The following is an 18,909-nucleotide window of genomic DNA, read 5'->3' as shown; positions in this document are numbered from 1 at the left end:
AAGCGTGAAGAGTCGCTTGATGTGCTGGTGCATGCCTGTAATCTCAGCAACTCCAGAGGCTGAGGCGGAAGATGGCTAACAAGAGCCCAGCATGGTGGTGCACACCTGTAATCCCAGTGACTCAGAAGGCTGAGGCCAGAGGATCACAAGTTTGAGGCCAACTTCTGCAATTTAGTGAGGCCGTAAGCAACTTTTTGAGAACTTGTCTCAAAGTAAACAATAAAAAGGACTGGGGATATAGCTCAGTAGTAATGTGCCCCTGGGGTTCCAATCCCCAGCACCTGAGAGTCACCTGATCCACATACAAGACTTCACATCACATAGGGCTTCAGCCTTCCTCAATGCTTGCTAAATTACCTCCATTTAGTACCTTGGAGTCACCCAAAGGAATTATCTGCCCTGTTTCAGGAGGGTGGCAAGAGCCAGTTTATGCCATTTCCAGACATGCTGACACAAATAGGGTGGACCTGCCAGTTGCAGCTTACAGGGGAGGTTGAGCAGGCTCTGTGAGCAGAATTCAACTAAGGGGAACATGTCAAGTTCATAGACTGGGTTCAAGGTCAAAGAGACATGGCTGGATGAGAAGGTGAGTGTGTCACTTGGCACAATGTCCAGGTGTGTGGACTCAGGCCCCATTAGTGAGAGCATAGAAGATGAATATAAAGTAAAAAAGCTGTCACTGGGTGTCACCTTCATTGATGCTGAAAACCTCTGTGTCACTGGCAACAACACCCTGGACCACACTCAGTGTCACTGTCTCGCAGCCTTAGGGCAAATACTAGCAGATGGTAGCAGCAAGTGGCCCCACTGGTGGATGACACGTGCTCCTTTGCAGGACTGGCACCTGGCAGCCACTGGGGTTCTGCAGCCATGGCAGAGAGCTGGGAGCTAAAGCCAGAGAGTACCAGCAACCCCAGAAGATGAGTTTCTAAAATATACATGAGTAAGCCCCTGACAACCCCACCCCAGAGCATTTGGGAAGAAACTGGGAGGGCTGGGAATCCCCCAAGTAAGTGACAGAGTCAGAGAAATGTGAATTGGGACAGTGGATGTGGTTCTCTTCTAACCCCCCGGGGCTGGTGTGGTTTGGGGAAGATGGATGACATCAATATTCAGAAGTCGGGAAACAGAATGAATCGCCCTGCCCCAGAGGATGCCCCCTCATTTCTGCCTCCTGGGTGACATCACTTTACAAAGTGTAGCCCACAGTGTAGCCACATGAAAAGTTCTATTTTCAGAGGATTCTCAAGAGTGCCATTATTCTGATGATGGAATAACAGCCCAAGGTCATGGTATTTCCCAGAAGCTTCTCTGCTCAACTTGACGTCAGTCACGCTCTTCCTCAGCAGCAGGAAGACGCTCCTCCAGGGAGCGGTCCTCCAAGGAGGCAAGCAGCATGCGCAACTGGGTGTTTCTTTTCTTTTATCCGAATGCTACCTGTAGTCGCCAGTGCCAGCTTCCTAACTGATTTTTTTCAAGAGCATGTGGCCAATTTTGTTTGTGCTCTTCTCAGAGTTCAAGAGCATGGGTGAGAGCAAGGTTTGGAACACACCCCAGGGAGCACTCTTTCATACACCAAGCAAAGGGTTGGCCAGAGTTCTGAAGAGACAGACTTTGGGGATGGGTTAGATGAGTTCATTGGCACCATACTGGGTGCCATTTGGGGCTTGCTTCAGGACGACAGGCTTTCAAGAGCTTGGTGAGGTATATACAGAGATGCTTCCCATTTGTTAACACTCATTATCACACTTAGCCCTCCCTGGAACCAATTATGGAAGCTGTTTAGGAGCGGACCAGGCTCAGTAATGGAATCTTTGTAGAAAAGGGAGAGCAAGAATCAGGATGGTCTCACTCTTCCATCAAGCACAACCCATCTCTTGGCCCAATTACCACTTTTAAACTAGGGATGAGGGAGAGGAATGAGAATGGGAGAAGAGGGAGGGAGCTTGGGAGAAAGAGAGCGGACCTGATAATAGCAACCTTTATGAGGTTTTGATCAGTTCTACTTACATTTGGCTAAAAGTAAGATCTGAAAAGAGTGACTGAAGCCCTCTTGTGTCCCTACCCTGAAAGCTTAGGTGAGCTCAATAAGCTTCCACCCAATTAAAATGACAGCCCAAGGCCCCTGGAGCTGAAATCTCTATAAGACAACAAAGAAACTGTAAGTCGACAGATGACTTCATTCATCTCCTTCCTCACCTTTTCAACACTCTTCTTCCACATTCCTACCAGGGAGGAAAGAAAAGAACTCCTAACACTGGTGTCCAGTGTTTTTTCCAGCTGGGCAGCTGCCATGTGTAAGTCAGCTGGCAAATGGCCTGCTTTCAGTAAGTCATTTTTCATACAGGGATATTTTTTTTCCCAGTACACTTTGAAAACTGAGTCCCCTTGTAAACAGAATGGATTTGTTTTTGAAGTCAGTGTTGTCAAGTAAAGAATTTAATGATACCCCATATTAAATTCAGATGATGGATTTTAAATTACAGTCATCCCTTGGCACCCGCAGGGGATTGGTTCCAGAACCCCCCACAGAGACCAAAATCCTGAGATACACGAGTCTCTTAAAGAAAAGGGTGAAGTATTTGCATATAATCTATGCAATCCTTCCATATACTTTAAATAAACTGTAGATTTACATATACTTCATACAATGTAAAGGCTATGCAAATGGTTGTAGTGCTGTTATTTAGGGGATAATGACAAGAAAAGTCTGCACATCTTCAGTACTGGTGTCATTTTCTCCGATTATTCGTTGGAGTCCACAGATGCAGAAGGCACTGCTGAAGCGCTCGGGAGGCAAGAGGGGCGAGGAGAGAACGCAGGGAGCACAGTTGGGTGGGAAAGACAGACTTATGGACAGTTCTTTCAAGGATGCTCCTGAGGAGGGGGAGCATGTGACCACAACCCCCTGCAGAGCAAGCCCTCAGAGGCAGACTGTATACTTCGTGGGCTTTCCAGTTACTAGACTTCTACTTCTGATGTCAGAGGATACTAGAGTCAGAAAATTTTTTAAATTCCTGCTTTCCAGGTCCATTCTAAAGTTGATCTTCTACAAGTCTGTATTCTCAGGGTCCCCTATATGCTTAGGCTCAAAGGGTCCTTTAACATTGCTGCGTAGAACAAAATAAAGATCTAAAAGACCAAACTCAAGTGAAAACCAAGCCTAGCGTCCCACCACGTGACTCTGTTCCCTCGGCTTTCCAGGGCAGGACAGCTTCGTGCTCCTTCAGTATCCGTTTCCCTGGGCTTCTGAACTCACCTCGCCTGTTCCCTCCTCTCACCTCCAAGAAACCAGAGAAGCTGAGCTTGTGGGCTCAGCACGCTCTCCCATAGCAGCTCCCCAGTGAGCCCACACTCCTGCGACCGGTAGAGGGTTCCAGTCACAGGGCTGTCTGTACGTGGTGATACTCAGGATCCCAAAGCAAGAAAGATGAATCTGGGCACCCATATTCCTTAGGGAGGCAATAAGGTAGAGATGACCCTAACAAGCAGAAGGGCACACTGGGGTTTGAATGTCCTCTGACATGTGGTGTCTGGCTTCCACTTGTTCCCTCCACAGCGCTGCGGTAAGTGTGGCCACCGAACACCACCAGTGGGGACCAAGGGGCTGTGGGTGCCTGCCTTGGTGTGGAGAGGAGAAGGAGAGGGCTGGGAATGTGCAGGGTGCTTTAGAGGTTTTTCAGAGGACAAGACCTGGGAAGGAGCCAGAAAGGAAGGCAAGCGGGTTTTCTTCCCAGGGCTTGCCCATTCCTGAAAATTCTATTTTATAAATCTGTTGCCAGTCGTTTTCAAATCTTTCTTTCAGAAATTCAAGAAAACCTTAGAAGATGGAAAGATCTCCCATGTTCTTGGATAGGCAGAATTAATATTGTCAAAATGGCCATACTACCTAAAGTGCTATACAGATTCAATGCAATTCCAATTAAAATCCCAATGATGTACCTTACAGAAATAGAGCAAGCAATTATGAAATTCATCTGGAAGAATAAAAAACCCAGAATAGCTAAAGCAATCCTTGGTAGAAAGAGTGAAGCAGGGGGTATTGCAATACCAGATCTTCAACTCTACTACAAAGCAATAGTAACAAAAACGGCATGGTATTGGTACCAAAATAGAAAGGTGGATCAATGGTACAGAATAGAGGACATGGACGCAAACCCAAATAAATACAATTTTCTCATACTAGACAAAGGGGCCAAAAATATGCAATGGAGAAAAGATAGCCTCTTCAACAAATGGTGCTGGGAGAATTGGAAATCCATATGCAACAGAATGAAACTAAACCCATATCTCTCACCATGCACGAAACTAAACTCAAAATGGATTAAGGATCTCGGAATCAGACCAGAGACCTTGCATCTTATAGAAGAAAAAGTAGGTCCAGAGCTTCAACATGTCGGCTTAGGACCAGACTTCCTCAACAGGACTCCCATAGCACAAGAAATAAAAGCAAGAATTAATAACTGGGACAGATTCAAGCTAAAAAGCTTTCTCTCAGCAAAGGAAACTATCAGCAATGCAAAGAAAGAGCCTACAGAGTGGGAGAAAATCTTTGCCAATCATACTTCAGATAGAGCGCTAATCTCCAGAATCTATAAAGAACTCAAAAAACTCTACACCAAGAATGTAAATAATCCAATTGACAAATGGGCTAAGGAAATGCATAGACACTTCACAGAAGAAGATATACAAGCAATCAACAAACATATGGAAAAATGTTCAACATCTCTAGTAATAAGAGAAATGCAAATCAAAACCACCCTAAGATTCCATCTCACCCCAATTAGAATGGCAATTATCAAGAATACAAGCAACAACAGGTGTTGGCGAGGATGTGGGGAGAAAGGTACACTCTTACATTGCTGGTGGGGCTGCAAATTAGTGCAGCCACTCTGGAAAGCAGTGTGGAGATTCCTTAGAAAACTTGGAATGGAAACACCATTTGACCCAGCTATCCCACTCCTTGGCCTATACCCAAAGGACTTAAAATCAGCATATTACAGAGATACAGCCACATCAATGTTCATAGCTGCTCAGTTCACAATAGCCAGATTGTGGAACCAACCTAGATGTCCTTCAATTGATGAATGGATAAAGAAAATGTGGTATATATATACAATGGAATATTACTCAGCCATAAAGAACGATAAAATTATGGCATTTGCAGGCAAATGGATGAAACTGGAGAATATCATGCTAAGTGAGATAAGCCAATCTCAAAAAACCAAAGGAAGAATGATATTGCTAATAAGTGGATGATGACACATAATGGGGGGTGGGAAGGGTTAGTGTTGGGGTTGGAGTTGGGTTTAGGGAGGGGGGCAGGAATGGAGGAAGGAAGGACTGTATAGATGGAGGGGAAGGGTGGGAGTGGAGGGGGGGAAGGGAAAAAATGGCAGAATGAATCAAACAACATTACCCTATGTAAATTTATGATTACACAAATGGTATGCCTTTACGCCATGTACAGACAGAGAAACAACATGTATCCCATTTGTTTACAATAAAAAGAAAAAAAAAAATCTTTCTTTCAACTCTTTCTTCCAGCCATTGTCCGATCTTTGAAAGCACATGGATTGGGGAGGTGGGGCCGGGGGGCGGGAATCAGTTTTTATCCTAATCCACCCAGCATGGTCAAATGGGTCTAACTGGTGAGAGTCAAGTTGCCCAGGCTGCCCTTGAACTTGCGATCCTTCAGCCTCAGCCTCCTGAGACACTGGGATTACAGGCGTGTGCCACCACACCTGGTTCATCATTTTGAAATTTAATGGCACTAGTGAAACTGTTGTTAAGGCACCAAGCATTAAGAAATTTTTCCCGGGAGCCCTGGCTTCCAATGTGCTAGTGACCTGTTTTTTCCTTTCCATCATGACCCTTCTCAGTGTGTCCTAGGCTCAGTCCAATCCTCTAACAAAGGACAACCTTCCATATCCTTTAGTGGACTGTGGTGTGGGTGAAGCCTCCTCAGGAGACCTGAACAGAAGAAGGGGCAACAAAGAAAGGGAGAGAAGTCTTTACATTGTTTCCCCTTCCTGTTCCTTATTGGGCTAACAGGAAACCTTGGGCCACACTGGGAACCTCTGGGGACTCCCAAGGTTGCCTCTGGTTCCAGATCTGGACCTAAGTGGTCTGGGAAGCCTGTGACCATTCCTGCCTGGTGCTCTTGCATCTTGTCCCTGGGAAGCCCCCAGGAGTGCCTGACACTTTTTAGAGGCTCCCACTAAAATTCTGGCCATGTCTCTACAAGATGCTCAAATTCTCCCCCTCCCCCTCCCAACCCCATGTAGAAATCAAGGAGCTGGATTTGGGTTCTAAATAGAAACCTGTAGTCCCTGAAGTCCATTGGGAGCTGCAGGGTTTAGCAAAGCCTGTGGGCTAACAAGCAGGAGAAAGAATGCAGAGCGACCTTGCACCTGCCCAAAGCAAAATGCAGCATGCCTCCGGCTCATCTTTGGCAGTTCCCTAGCCCCTCTCCCAGTGAGCCAAATGCCACACTTCATTGACTGGTCAATCAACTAGCAGTACGTGGTACATGGGTGTGGGAGCTGCGGAGAAAGATGGGTGAGAAGACACAAAAAACAACACGAGTCAAGTGGGAGGGGTTTATACATAAAGAAAAATACACACTTTACTCTCCTATGCCCCGCTGGGACAGCACCTCCTCTCCCAAAGCCTTCACAAAGGGAAGGGCGTGGGTACCCAGCACCGGGAAGCCCTTTCCTTATGTGGTGCTGACCTCTAGAGGATTCCAGTTAAAAGGCATCCCAAAGGACCAACTTTATCTCACTGCAGGTGTTTCCATTCCATGGTTGTTTCAGTATTTCACTAGAAAATAAGGAGGAGGAAATATCTTTGCTACTTAAATACTCTCTCCTAGGAAATGCCTACCTTTCCTTTGGCTATCTACTTACAGATTGCCCAGATTTTTATAAGTGTCATGGTTTTCTATTTCAAACAGTGGAAAAGGTGGGTCAGTGATAGGAAAGTATTGCAAGATTTTGGGGGGTTTTTCCCCTTAGTACAATACTAAGAGGAAAGGTACAGTGCCAGCGATTTTAGCTTGCATTTCTCCAGTTTCCAAACTACCAGATGGCCAAGCTTACAAAAAGGAGAAAAGAATATTCATTCACTCCAATTCAACAGGACCCCAGATTCTCCCCCACACACACACGCACACACACACACCAGCCCCCTTGGTCTAGCCCTGGTGCAGGTCCAAACACTGTAGGGGAGTGTGCTTTATTTCTTGGGTTGCACATCTATCTATTCGTGTGCATAATGAGCACTGGGGACGGCGTGGTTATCACACTTGGCCCAACATTGCAATGGAAATGGAGCTTATTTCTAAAGAAAACGACACTCGATTACATCCCTGAGCAAGACACCCTGCTCTTCCTATTTTGTTATTGTTTCTGACTCCTTATTACTGACCACAAAGAGAAGGGAAGCACAGGAAGGCAGAAGATGTCGAGGGACCAGCATTTTGGCTCATTATACATCCATGCCACCAGCTGGGGCCTTTGTTTCTAAAAGGGATCCTCTGGACACTGAGCTCCAACCGGAGAGCAGTTTGCCAATGCCGGTAGCAGCCACGGCTGTGAGACCTTGTTTTCCTTGTGAATCATGCCCACCCTTCCTGCTGGCTCCACAGCCAGGTCCAGGTGCACTCCTAATGCTGGGGCCTGAAAGGGGCTCAGAATTGCATCCCCTACTCTTCCTTTTACAAATGAGGAAACAAAGGCTGGGTGGAGGCAGAAAGGACATGCTGAACGGGTCATACAGTCAGTCAGGGCCAAGTCTGGGCTAAAATCTTTCCCCCTGCCAACAGATTAATCAACAGATTTGATTATCTACAAAGGGGAAAATATTTTTAATTTGGTTTATGGGAGTACAGGACCACACCCAGCTTGGAAATATATGTCCAATATCAGTCCCTGCATTTTATAAAATACATAAAATGATCAATAAAATACAAGAGTGATCAAATTGCAGTAACAAAGAGATTCCCTTGTAGGAAAAGCTTGGTCTGCATCCATATGCAGTTAGTTCCAGACCAGCGAGGTCTAGGTTCACGAACTGCCCACCACTTGGCTAAATCACTGACAACAGCGCAACAGAAACAAAGAACCCCAAATTAAGTTATATAACACACACACACACACACACACACAAACGACCTCTGAGCGATTAAGCCCCTCTCAATCTAATCTAACGATCTATAGAGACCAATTCATTTGGAAAAAGAAACTTGCTCTTAATCAAATCATGAAACTTACAGCTAACTTTCAGATTTATTATTTAAGTGCCACTGTTTAGTGAATAATGATAGCTGGGAGGAAAGTCGTGGGGAAATGGTGTCAGAGAATGGCCACAGGATACAGATTTCTGATTGTGCCACAAAGGGCTGCTAACTAGGTTAGAAATAAAGCAAGTCCTTACAAAACTAAAATACTAGTTCAGAGGGAGAGTAGACAATTACTAAACACCAGCCACAGGGCTGAATGAGATCTATGAATACCCACCACCACCACCACACACACACACACACACACAATTAACCTCTGGATCAGTTTTTTTTTTTTCTTTTTTTTTTTGCAGTGCTGGGGATTGAACCCAGGGCCTTGTGCTTGCAAGGCAGGCACTCTACCAACTGAGCCATAGCCCCAGCTCTGGATCAGTTTTATGTAACCACCTCCCTCTTAATCCCTCCCAGGGCTCAGTTTTCCTCCCACCTCCACCTCTGCCCATGGTCCTTAGGTGTCCTTTAGGACCAAACTTTGTGGAGAGAGTAAAAAAAGAGACACAGTCCAGCAGGGTTTGGAAGGCTCTTTAATAGCAAGCGTATGGTAATTACATCGTTGGATGAGATCCTCTCTCCGGGGAGGGAGGAGGGAGCAGATGCGGACAGGGTGCAGGAGAGATTTTACACTGTTCGAGGCATCTAACGAAGGGCAACAGTTTTTGGCAACCCATTTCACAGTTTTGTAATTTACAAGAGATTTCTTTGAAAGGAAATTTGAAGGCAAAGAAAGTACACACACCCTACGGGAAACACTTCTTGCCTTAAAAAAAAAAAAAAAGAAAAAAAAGAAAGAAAAGAAGAGAAAAGCCCAAACCAACAAAAACAATCGTTCCTTGCTTCTGCTTCTCCTGTCGATGGCTAAATGTGCTCTCATACACCAACTGGGACTGGCAGGCAGATCGGTTCCGATTTGCCTGGCACTGAAGGTTTACTTCCTCCTCTACAAAGCTGATTCTTGTACAGAGTACTCTGTGACTTGACGCTTGTATCAGAAAGTACCTGGTAAAGAAATGAATCTTGAGAAACCAGAACAAAACAAAAGAAAAAACCAGGGAAGGCAGTTTACCAAGAACAGACTGTCAGCTTTCTCTCTAGTACCAAACAACTTGAATACAGTTCTAAGCAAATGCAGTATGAATTTTTAGGTGGCCTGGAACCCACTTTGAACTCTTTGTGCCTATTCAGCCTTTTGGTGCTCTAGGTGGGGTGTCGAACATGAAATGCTGACAGCACACTGCCACAGACACCATGGGCTACTGGCATTCTGTCAAGTTTTAGAATTATTCTGTATAAAACCTAGAAGACCTCAGCTTCTGGTGTCATACCTGTTATAATAAAACCAAGATAACTGGTCTTTATGGAAGATTATTTTTTAATGCCAAAAAAAAAAATGTTAGGCTTCTCTGAAGATGAAGCAACCGACAGGCAATGACATCTCGTTGGAGTCAGCACTCACTGGGGTTTTCATTGTGCTCTTTCTGCACCCCTGAAGCAGGTGAAGCAGGTGGTCATTCCTGACCAGGGCCTCTTGCAGCCCTGGCGAGACTCAAGTTTGGTTCATGCTCTACCTGCGTGTGATCATGGCTGCTCTTGGATCTGTCGGCACTCTTGTTAAGACAGGTTTCTCTGGCCAGCAGCTGGTTTTATTAAGGGAAGGAATTTCACCAGATGTGCAGGACACCTATCGCATCCTTGGCTTGGGGACCTGATGGAGAGGTGGGGGTACAGGGATTTTTAAAATCACAAAGCCATCACCAGCACAAGGCCTTTCCTCTCAGTCCTCTCGGCAGTCGATTCTCTTTGAGGATAAGGAGGCCCCTAGAGTCAGCCAGGAAAACTGCGCCTCATGGGGTAACTGTCAAGGGTGCTCCCCCAACTCAGACACCCGACTTAAAGACCTACCTCTCTCACTGTGCCTCTCCATCACCTTCCACCCCAAATTAAGTCCTGTCTATTCCTACATGCCTCTCGCTGTGGCAAGTCAGATTTGTTCATACTAGTTTCCCAAATCATGAATTTTAACTTGCCCAGCAGGTTCCTAAAATATCAACTGCACTGATACTCTGGGATCACGGCTCCCCTCGGACCATCCACTTTGTGCTCTTATGAAACTGAAACAATATTCAGAGATGCATATTGTGCTAGAGAACAGTTTCTGTTTATATGTGAACAAGGATGGCTGCTACTAGAGAAGTTTTCTCTTAAGGACACTGGAAGCCTAATTCTGGCCCCAGGACATGAGGAGAATCTCCCTACATAACAGACTTTTTGTGTTCTGCTCATGGAAAAACAATGTACCATGTGCTGCTGTGGGCCTGGGAGACACGGGTGGACACCTCGGCACTCTGAACCATGGTGGTGCCAGGCACTGCATGGGGCTTCACCCCCCCAGCCCTGCAATCTCTGCCATTCCCTGAAGCCTGCTCCATGTGGCCACTGGGCAGAGGAAAGCAACTAGGCAGCCATGAAAAACATCTCCATGGTTCACTCAAACCCAGGATCAAGGTTTTACATATTATCACAGGCATGATTTCTGATTTCACAACTGGCCACAGGGATCAACAAGCCATCAACCCTTCCCCCACACTCACCCCACCCCCACACACACTCACTCCACTCTCACTGTCACTTTCTCTCTCCTGAATGACAGGGTAAAAGTCAAAGGAGTCATCTTTCACAGTTTTCCAACTGTTCTTCATGCAAATCTCCCCTCTCAGTTAAGCTAAACTATACCACTTTCAAAGTCCCCAACGGCAGGGCACTAAGAAGCTGTGCCTGACACAGGCAGTGAATGTACAGCTGAGGCGAGCACATCTTCTGGGGCTTCCCTGTGCCCTCTCCTAAGAGAAACAGGATTTCATCAGCCACCCAGGCTGGGGCCCATCCCAGGCCCCAGAGGTTTGGACACTCACAAGTCAACACTTTCTAAGGTAGCCCATCTGTGGCCAGCATCCTCAGGACAGTATCTTTGGCAAGATTCCAAACATATTTCCTTTCTGTGTCTCTAAGTGTCCTTGATGGTTGCTCCCACATGCATACACTTGGTTAAGCAGGTGAAGGACAGTGTTAAAAGCTGGAAGAGCAAACACCCCTGTTTCAGACACTGTCCAATGACTCATCAAGGTCACGCAGTCAAAGACAGAGGCAAGTCAGGTGTGGTGGTGCACACCCATAATCCCAGTGACTGGGGAAGCTGAGGCAGGAGGGTCTCAAGTTTGAGACCAGCTTCAGCCATTTAGCGAGGCTATAAGCAACTTAAAATAAAAAATAAAAAGGGCTGGGGATGTGGCTCAGTGCTTAAGTGCCCCTTGGTTCAATTGCCAGTACCTCCCCCCAAAAAAGGCAGAGTCAAGGCTAGAACCTAGGTGTCTTTCCTCGCCCCAGCACACATCTGCACCTCCTGGTGTCTAGGAAAGGTCCCACACTTGCTGCACCACAGAATCGATTCCCTAACAAGCCACAGGCTGTCCAATCTCACTGACCAGCAGGTGCCAATAAGAGTGTCCCACAGTGTGGGCTATAGGGAGCGTGTGTGCATGCGTGCCAGAGCACTTGAGGGGCATACACACCACCAGAGAAGGAAGTTTTAGAGGAAACAATTGGATCTGCTTAAAACCTTTGGGGTTTTACCATGAAGTAAGTCACACACAGTGATCTCTCTCCCCAACCCTGGGGCAGAACAGAGACCAGAATTCTCATCGGCTCACTGAATGACTAGCTCAGCTCGATTTTTATAAACAGAACATTAACATGATAATAACAAACTGTATCTGAACACTTTTCTGATAAAATACATTTTCCGTTAACATCCATTCCGTTTCCAAACATATATGAACTTAGATGTGAAACCTTCTGTGTGTAAATTCCAGTTCACCTTAGGATGGAGCAAGCTAATCACCCATTTTTCTTTCGGTGCAGAAGTCATTCTTGCAGTCACTGTGTTAAAACCAAGGTTACCAAACCTGGGTTCTCTCTGCAGTTGTAGAGCTCACGATGGCCTCTGCTCAGGGCAAAGCCAGTGGAATGGGCAGGGCCACCAGGGGCAGGACACACTCACCCCAATGGATGAAACACTAAGTCTGCTTTTGCTAATAGGTTACTCTAGGGAAATTGATCTGACTTGAAATTTACCTTTAATGTGCTTTTCCAAGAAAAGAATAAGACATGGGTCACCGGAGCATGGATGGAGACCACCGTGTTATTTACCCGATGACAGAAAAGTACAGCACATTATTAGACCATGAGCAGCCAAACTCCTCACAGCACCACTCAATTAAACAGAAAATGCTAAGACGATCAGGTTCACACCGACATGCCTGGAAGATGTACAAGACTCCCATGTGGCCTCTGCTACGAATTTTTTTTTTTTTTTTAATTCAAAATACTAATGATCTAATGGGCACATGTGTGCATGTTTGGAACATTCCCAGCAGAGATGCTAGGGGAAGTCAAGTGCTATAAAGGAGGCATTCATCCTAAATAATTAGAACCAGAGATGATGCACACGGTCCAAGAAAACAAGTGTGTCAAATAATTCCACCCTGGCATTAGAGGATGTCCCCAGTAAGCATTTGTTGGCTAAATGATGACAGCAGTTGTTTCTGAGTTGTCTGAGTATCTTGATCATTAAAAGTGTCCCCTTTAACCAAGCTACCCGATGATCAAGATGCCTATTTTCATGTGACTTTAAAAATTCACTACCATTAGGTCCCTTAAAGTACTTGTTATAATTTTAAATAAATTATAGAACGGGGAGCCTTTTCTTGACTTTTTTTTTTTTTTTTAAGAATAAATGATTAAGAAAGTAAAGGATTCCATTATACTTTTTAAAAAATTTTTATCTTGGTTTATTTTCCTACTAAATTTATCTATGGATCTATGGCTTCAAAGTTTAAGTGGCACTTACTTGGATTCTGGGTGTTTTCATGATTTAACAGGTGGCCATCTCATTATAAAGAGAGAAGGTAATGTTTCATTTTATGTGTGGGATGGTTTATAAACAGCTTAAAGAAATTGTTAGCTTTTGTCTTTCACCCCTTTATATTTTCCACTCTTAGACTTAAAAAGTGGCTTTGGAATTAGCATGTTTTAAAACAACTGAACAAGCAAGTAACATTTACATCTAACCAGGAACCAGCTGCTACATACCAGGTAACCAGCTCAGTGACGGCGACACTTTCCAGGCTTCTCTGCCTCTCTTACCCTCTTAATCCAAAGCTAAGTGAGCATCCTTTTCTGCCTTTGTATTTGCACTTGTGCAGTTTAACGACTAGATATTTAAACTCATGCTTTATAAGCAAAACCTTTCACTTACGGACACTTAAAAGGTACATAAAAAGTGCAGACTGCATTGCTTCTCTGCCATGCTGCTCCTCAGCCAGGTCACCTGCGAGGACTCAAAACACATCCTTAATACATTCAGAGTTCTCTACATTCCAGTCAGTGAACGTTAATTCTCCAACATAAACTCAAGAAAAAATAGGCAGCCACAAGAGACTCTAAATTCAAAGTGGCAAAGGCTACCAAGACAACTCCATAGAAACCCCACTGAAGCGGGACTGAAATTCAGGTCACTTCTGAGCAAAGCTCATCACAGATATTGTGTGGTCATTAAAAACGTATTTCATTTTAATTTGGATGCTGGGAGCCAGACGTCCTGTTTCGAAGTGCTAATGCAAAATGCTAACCCAGGAGCACAGGACCCCACCTAGGGTACAGCAGGCTCACTCTCCTTTTCCGGAAGGTGCCCTTGGAGGTTTACTGCTGACTGACCCCCATTTGGGGGTGGTCCGCCTCTGGCTCCTCTTCCTCCACATCTGCACTGTACTCTTCAAATGCATCGTCATCTGCATCCGGAAGCCCCAGTAACTACAAGGAGAGAACAAGAAAGAAGCAGTTGTAAACACCAAATGGACCACAGGCAGGAAGACAACCAAAGGCATCATATCCCATTAAACAGCACCTCACACGACTCAACACAGAAGCTACAATTTGCTCCCCAAGACCCAACTACTCCTATTGCTAATTTTGTATTGCTTTTTGCAGTATTGAAGACTGAACCCAGGGGCGCTCTACCACTGAGCTACATCCCCAGGCTCTCTCACTGTTTATTTTTGAAACTGGGTCTCGCCAAGTTATCCAAGCTAGCCTGGAATTTGCAATCCTCCTGCCTCAGCCTCCCAAGTAGCTGGGATTACAGGAGTGTGCCACTGTGCCTCGCCCACTACCATTGCTTTTCTTTTATAAACTTCCTGGAAGAGAATGTTAATCCTCTGTTAATAGTGCTGCAAGGGCTTAGTTTTTCTGGGCAGCCTGGAGAGTCTCTTTTAAAGTATCAAACATGCTAGGCAGCCTGGCGCGGTGATGCACGCCTGTAATCCCAGCGGCTCAGGAGGCTGAGGCAGGAGGATCTTGAGTTCAAAGTCAGCCTCAGCAAATCAGCAAGGCACTAAGCAACTTGGTGAGACCCTGTCTCCAAATAAAATAGGGATGTGGATCAGTGGTTGAGTGACCTTGAGTTCAATTCCTGATACAAAAACAAAAACAAAATAAAAAAACATGTTAGGCAAAAATGCAGAATGAATGAATTCTTTAAAAATCATGTTATGTGCATATGTAAATATATCACAGGGAATTTCACCTTTATGTGTAAGTAAAAATAACCAATCAAATATAAATAAATAGAAGAGTGAAAGAAAGCCTAGTAGAGAGGAGGAAGGAGAAGGGGGGAGGGCAGGAAAAAGGGGGCATCATGAACTGAAATCAAATTCTATGCATGTATGAGTCTGTCAGGATGAACCCAACTACCATGCATACCCATAAAACTCTAATTTAAAAAATGCTTTTTAGCCAGGGGAGGTGATACATACATGTAATCCCAGAGGCTCAGGAGGATGAGGCAGAAGGACCCCAAGTTCAAAGTCAGCTTCAGCAATTAAGTGAGGCCTTAGGTAACTTAGCAAGACCCAATCTCAAAAAATAAAAAAAAGGGGTTGGGGATGTGACTCAGGGGTTAAGTGCTCCTGAGTTCAATCCCTGGAACAAAATAAAACAAAACAAAACAAAAATGCTGTTCAAACTATTTTAAAAAGCACTCTGTGTGTCTATACAAGGACATAATATCTGTGTGCACATGTGATCATCTGGGAGGTGAGTGGTAGCATATGATGAACAGCTCTGACATTCCATCGAGACATCAAAAGCTCTATTCCCTACTCTATTTTCTCCCCCACAACACATGCTGCTATAATGAACAGCACATTCATAAAAATGTTGAGACAACTAAAATGTTTGGCAGCAAAACAGTTAAATAAATCATGGTGCGTCAGTAAGAAGAATTCTTAAAATGGCGTTTTCAAATTATTTAAGATATAAAAATTGGTACTTAAGTGTAAAAAGAACGTGGTAAAATTTCATTTTCATGAGAGTTTTCTTAAAATCTGTATAAAGATGCATAAAAAAGACTTCATGAAATATATCTAAATGTTGAAAATGTTTGTTTAGATTGTGGGATTATGGATGATTTTTTTTTTTTTTCCATCTTTTTGTGTCTCCCAAACACTATAAGTATGATCAGGAACATTCAGAGTGAATTCATGATAAACATTTTCGAAAGGCACTGACTGGTCTGTGGTTGGAAATAGTGCCATCTGCCAGGCCTGGTCAGTCTGAATCAAAAGCTCTTGTGCTAGAAGGAAGCCTTGGCCTTCAGGGCTCCTGAACTTATCTGTGACCAAAAGACTTTTACATAGTGGCCCAGGGTGGATCACTTGCAAGCCACTTCACCAAGTGGCCCTAATGGCTCAGACATGAACAGCATTAAGACTTGAAAAGTTGGCCTGACCATTCTGTTTACTCTGTATTGCCTGTCTACTGTCCTGACTCCTTCTCCCCAACTTCCTCCTAATTGATCAAATGGGGAAAGAGTAAAAGCAGAGGTCCGATCGAAGTAGTGCCAATGCTCTAAAGTTCTAGAACTGCAACTCTCACAGGTCCCACGGTGCCCTACTGACATACTCAGGACAAAATCATCTGCGAGGCATTATTGGTCATACAATGTACATCGTCTGCTAGGGTGGACACAGCCCACCCAGCATGCAGACACATGCTACCTTGGAAAGGCAGGGCAGGAAGGGCAGGTCTCAGCTTGTCTGGACAGGGTGTGTTAATCTCATATGTGCATGGGAGAAAAGAGAAGCCTCTTTTTCTTACTACTGTCTCGCATCCAGATTTTAGTGGATGGAATAAAAGAGTTGCCTCCCTCCCAAGAGATAAAAGATGGTTGGTCACAACAAACACAGGTGACCACTGTGTGGCCAGTGAGGTGGCCAAGTTTTATTTGAAGAGCTGCCTGATGACACAGCAAAGTGGAAGTGTCAGAGTGGTAACATTGCAGTAGCTGGTAAAATACACTGTTGCCATGACCAGGAATTCCAGAGTCACCTAAACACCAAAGGAAGATGCCAAAATCCAAAAGAAATTAACTGTTCACTGCACTAGGGATATCACTAAATGAGAAATGGCCAACGGGGTCCCTCTCACTTAACGGATGTGACTGGTAATAGCTGCCTGAAGTCCTGGGTTCAGGAGACTTCTGAGACTCAGGGGGAAACATTAAAGTCAGTTAGCAATGACTGCCACATAAGAAGGGTGCAGCTGAGCCTCCTTGTCCCAAATAGGCACGCCATCAACCATTCTTCTTGCTGGGACTCAGGTGATCCATACTGACCTGAGCTGTAGGTAGCACTCAACACTCTGGCTCATCAGTTTAGCTCTCCTTGTTGAGAGGACCCAGCAAAACAAGCATGAAGCCATGACCACTTCCCTCGCCCTCCTCTTGCTAGCTCCCTACCTTAACCTTATACATGACTTCAAAGCACGCAGTCATAGGTCCTAGAGAAAGCCACAAGGAAAGCCCTTCACTTTAGCAGGGGGCACAGTGACTGTTCTCTGAAGAGTTGCTCAGCCCTTACATTCTGGGGGGCTGGAGAAGAGAAGCCATTCTTGATGGCTTTCTGGATTGTTCAGGCACTCAGTGCAGGGTCTGCAGATCCACTGAGATGCTGGAAGGGAGGACACTGGAGCTGGAGTCCTGAAGCCAGGGCTCTAGTTAGCGGGGACGTCGGCCAAGTCATTGCTTCTGCTGAGCCATAGCATCTTCCTCTGTGAAGGGAACCATGACGCCTGCTCTAACTCACAGAGGAACTATGGAGCTCAAAGGAGAAGTGCAGGTACGGTGGTCTGCAAACCGTCCAGTGTCATGGAAACACTTAGCCAGGTTCTCTTGCTTCCCTTATGTGAAGCACAGTCAGCTCAGATCTTCAGGGAGCTCCTGCTGCCTCAGTAGACTGCTCCAGCAGGGCTGCTCTGCCTCTCTCCTGCTGTGCTGGTTTCTGGACCCCCTGCTGTGAATCAGCACTCTAGGAAGTAAGAAGTGGTGAACCTCAATCTGTCAGACTTTTTGTTTGATTCCCAGGCTTGTATTCAGCATTCCACTGAAGGAGGCGATATCTCACACTTCTGATGAAAAATAATGGTGAATATTAACTCACTATTTGCTAGGTATGATCTTGAATAGCTTTACATATGCTGATTCCTTTGGTCCTCATAATAATCCTGAGGGGAGGTGCTATTATTATCCCCCTTTACAGGTAAAAGATCTGGAGAGGCTGAGTAACCTGCCATAGTTACTTGGTAATAGCAAAGCCAAGATCCAAACCCATGTGATCTGACTGCAGACATTCCACACCTAACCATTAGGCTACCTGGATTGCTGTGCCTAACAGCTGGAGGTTTCAGTGTTTTTTACTGAGAAATATATGTTTTTGAAATCTGCAATGCTGGGGGCTGGAGCGTGGCTCAGTGATAGAGCACTTGCCTAGCATGTGTGAGGGCCTAGGTTTGATACCCAGCACCACAAAATAATAAAAAAAATAAAAATAAAGAGAATATGTGCAATGCTGATGTCTACATTTATGCATACCTATGCACAGTCTGGAAGCGCGTATAGAAAAAAAAATACCAGAATGAGAATTTGCCTAGAATTCCAAGGATATCATGCAGATACAAAATAATCTAGCATTCCCATCTATGTCTCATTACCATCTATGGAAGCCAAATCTAAATTTAACTCCTGGATCCAAATCTTCCACAGTCGAGAAGCTATATCAGATCCGGATGTGGTGGCTACAAACCTGTAATCCCAGCAACCCAGAAGGCTAAGGCAGGAGGATCACAAGTTCAAAGCCAGCCTCAGCAACTTAGTAAGGCCCTAAGTAACTCAGTGAGATCCTGTGTCAAAATAAAAAATAAAAAGCGCTGGGGATGTGGCTCCCTGGTTCCCCCTACCTCCCAACAACAACAAAAAAAGACTGGGAATATAATTCAGTGGACAAGTGTCTCTTGAGTTCAATCCCCAGTACAGAAGGAGGAGGAGGAGAGGAGGAAGGAGAGAAGGAAGGGGAGGAGGAGAAGCAGCAGCAATTTCAGATACAGGAGTACACACTGGTGGATCCTTCCTTTTATTGTGCCCATACATTCTTATATGGAAAAGGGGACTGGTCAAAAAAGCTTAAGTGCTGGTATATTTAAATTATTCCCAAAAGTTA

General features: G+C 45.0%; 1 protein-coding gene across 3 annotated transcripts in view; it reads right to left on the bottom strand.

Annotated features, from left to right (window-relative positions):
* Nucleotides 1-8,813: 8,813 nt before the first annotated feature.
* Mturn (maturin, neural progenitor differentiation regulator homolog) overlaps nucleotides 8,814-18,909 on the bottom strand; it is a 29,023-nt gene continuing 18,927 nt past the window's right edge. The window contains exons 3-4 of one of the 3 annotated variants that reach the window (XR_007109888.1): nucleotides 14,010-14,170; nucleotides 8,814-10,007 (exon numbers count right to left, since the gene is read on the bottom strand). Coding sequence is in view for 1 of the 3 variants with exons in the window: in XM_047562027.1 (XP_047417983.1) it covers nucleotides 14,060-14,170 (111 nt within the window). In the remaining 2 variants the exon portion in view is untranslated. Of the gene's footprint in view, nucleotides 10,008-12,635; nucleotides 14,171-18,909 lie in introns of those variants that run through there. The other 2 variants (XR_007109889.1, XM_047562027.1) reach the window with 2 other exon arrangements.

This window comes from Sciurus carolinensis, chromosome 8 (assembly GCF_902686445.1).
Source record: "Sciurus carolinensis chromosome 8, mSciCar1.2, whole genome shotgun sequence".
NCBI lineage: Eukaryota > Metazoa > Chordata > Mammalia > Rodentia > Sciuridae > Sciurus > Sciurus carolinensis.
This window is presented reverse-complemented; position numbering and strand designations above follow the sequence as displayed.